A 2,500-nucleotide genomic window follows, 5' to 3' on the forward strand; every position below is an offset into this window, starting at 1 on the left:
ATATATATATATATATATATATATATATATATATATATATATATATATATATATATATATACTGTATATGTATATATTTATATATATTTATATTTATATACTGTATATGTATATGTGTGTGTGTGTGTGTGTGTGTGTGTGTGTGTGTGTGTGCTTCCTTCGCTCCTTTCTTCGCTCTTCGTCCCGCTCCCTTCCTATCCCTTCTTTTTCTCTCTCTACCGCCTCTCTCCATCTATCTATCTATCTATCTCTTTCTTTCTCTTTTGCTCTCTCTCTTCCCATCCTCTCTCATTCTCTCTCTCTCTCTGTCTATCTATCTATCTACCTATCTATCCATCTATCTCCCTCCATTTCTTTCTATCTATCGTTCTATCAATCAATCTATTTATCTATCCATCCATATATCATTTTGTCTCTACCCATATATCTACCTCTTTGTCTCTCTATCTATCTATCTATCTCTTCCCCCACCCCTCTCTCTATCTCTCACACACATTCTCTCTCTCGCTCTCTCTCTCTCTCCCCTTCCTCTCCTCCATTCTATATCTGTATCGCCGGCCACAGAAGTCCTTGCGCCAGAACTGCAGTATAAACTTTTTGCTAATGTAAGGGATGTGCTTGAACTTTTCCTAATGTTCAGATGCCATTGAACTTTTGGGGAAACCCGTAACAACCTCTTTAAAGATTCTAAAGTCTTTTTAGCTTCTAAATTCCTCTTTAGATTCCTTTTTTTTTTTTTTTTTTTTGTCTCCAAAATTCTGATATCCAATTTCTAAATTTTTTCTCGTAATACGGAATACATGGAATATGAAAATGGGAAAAATATTGGAAATAAATATTTTCTAACAGGTATTCTAAATAAATAATATGTCTTGCGCATTTCAGTTCTTTTGACAGCTAGATTCAATCAAATTCTGTTAGGCTGTCAAGATGGTGTCATTTTATTTGACACCATCCAGAGAGGGTGTCATAAAACACTCTGCCCCAGACCCCGAGGGATGAGATACTGAAAGGTGCCTTTGTTCGTGTCTATCGATCACTTCTCTGTGTATCAGTTTGCCTATAAGTCTGTCTGTTTGTGTAGATACCTCATATTCATCTTTTTCTTTCTTTCTTTCTCTTTTTCTTGTCTCTGGCTCGTTCTTTCTTTCTCTCGGTCTCTTTGTGTCTCTGTCTGTCAATCTGTCAGTCTCTCTATCTATCTATGTGTCTGTCTGTCTTTTAGTCACTATAACAATCTATCTAGTCCTCTTTCTATCTGTCTCTATCTATCTATCTTTATCTCTCTCTCTCATGTATATATATATATATATATATCTATATATATATATATATATATATATATATATATATATATATATATATATATATATATTATATATATATATATATATATATATATATATATATATATATATATATCTCCCTCATTCCCTCTCTCCCCCTCTCCTTCCTTCCTTCCTTCCATCCATCCATCCATCCATCCATCAATCCATCCATCCTCTTCTTTTCTCTCGCTTCCATCAATCCTCGCTCCTTCCCACCCTCCCTCCCTTCTCTCTCCCTCCTCCTCCTCCAAACCACTTCCTTCCCTCCCTCCCTCCCTCCCTCCGTCCATCCCACCCACCCTCCTTCCCTCCTCCCCTCCAAACCCTTCTTTCCTTCCTTCCTTCCTTCCCTCCCTCCCTCCCTCTCACCCACCCTCCTTCCCTCCCTCCTTCCCCTCCTTTTCCTCCCTCCCTCTCCCACTCTCCCTCTTCCTCTCTCCCTCTCTCTCTACGGTATGTACGTGTTAAATCGACCCATATCACTTAGCGTGCATAGGCAAATGATAATAACAAATGGTTTTAGTATTTGCCATTGCAACAAATCATAAAATAATGCACGGCTATGTTTATTTTCCATGTTGCACAGTTCACATTATCTCCAAACATGCTGCAATTTTGTCAGACGATATGTGTCACTTCACACATATAATATTTTTAAAAGCATAATTGTCACGTTATTTATGTATATATTCTGTGCCGTTTGTTTGACGTATTGATGAAATGAATCTATGGGGCTGACTGGTCTCGATGGTTTATTTTGCATTTGATTATCATTTGCAAAGCTGTATCGTTATTTTCACCGATACAAAAAAATTTAATAAGGGTAAATAGTTTTCACGTTAATACTAGATATTATATTGTATGATTCCATTTTGTCAGATAAGGGATAACTCGTGAATTTTCTGTACAACGAATGAGAGAATAAGAATGTGAATAATCTGCATATTTTTTTTTTATTATTATTTTCTTTTCTTTGTATCTTTTTTTTTTTAGATTTTCTAAATATATCAGTTCCCATCGTCTTCACCCTCTTCTTCGAAATTAATCGAAAAATACCACTCATTCTGATTCAAAATGAACAAAAAAACATGAAAACTTACCTGTACAGAAGTAGACGATGCACCATAGGAGTAGATACTTGCGACACTGTATGTTGATAGGAGCAGCCATCA

At 36.1% G+C, this 2,500-nt stretch overlaps 1 protein-coding gene across 2 annotated transcripts in view; it reads right to left on the minus strand.

The window, feature by feature from the left end:
• Positions 1-2,500, minus strand: part of LOC113826511 (zwei Ig domain protein zig-8) — a 144,694-nt gene that overhangs the window by 93,773 nt on the left and 48,421 nt on the right. For both annotated transcript variants that reach the window (XM_070116498.1, XM_070116499.1), the window contains exon 2: positions 2,429-2,500. This exon is cut by the window's right edge and continues 589 nt beyond it. In XM_070116498.1, the coding sequence (XP_069972599.1) occupies positions 2,429-2,500 (72 nt within the window). The remainder of the gene's footprint in view (positions 1-2,428) is intronic.

This window comes from Penaeus vannamei, chromosome 39, assembly GCF_042767895.1.
Source record: "Penaeus vannamei isolate JL-2024 chromosome 39, ASM4276789v1, whole genome shotgun sequence".
NCBI classification, from domain to species: domain Eukaryota; kingdom Metazoa; phylum Arthropoda; class Malacostraca; order Decapoda; family Penaeidae; genus Penaeus; species Penaeus vannamei.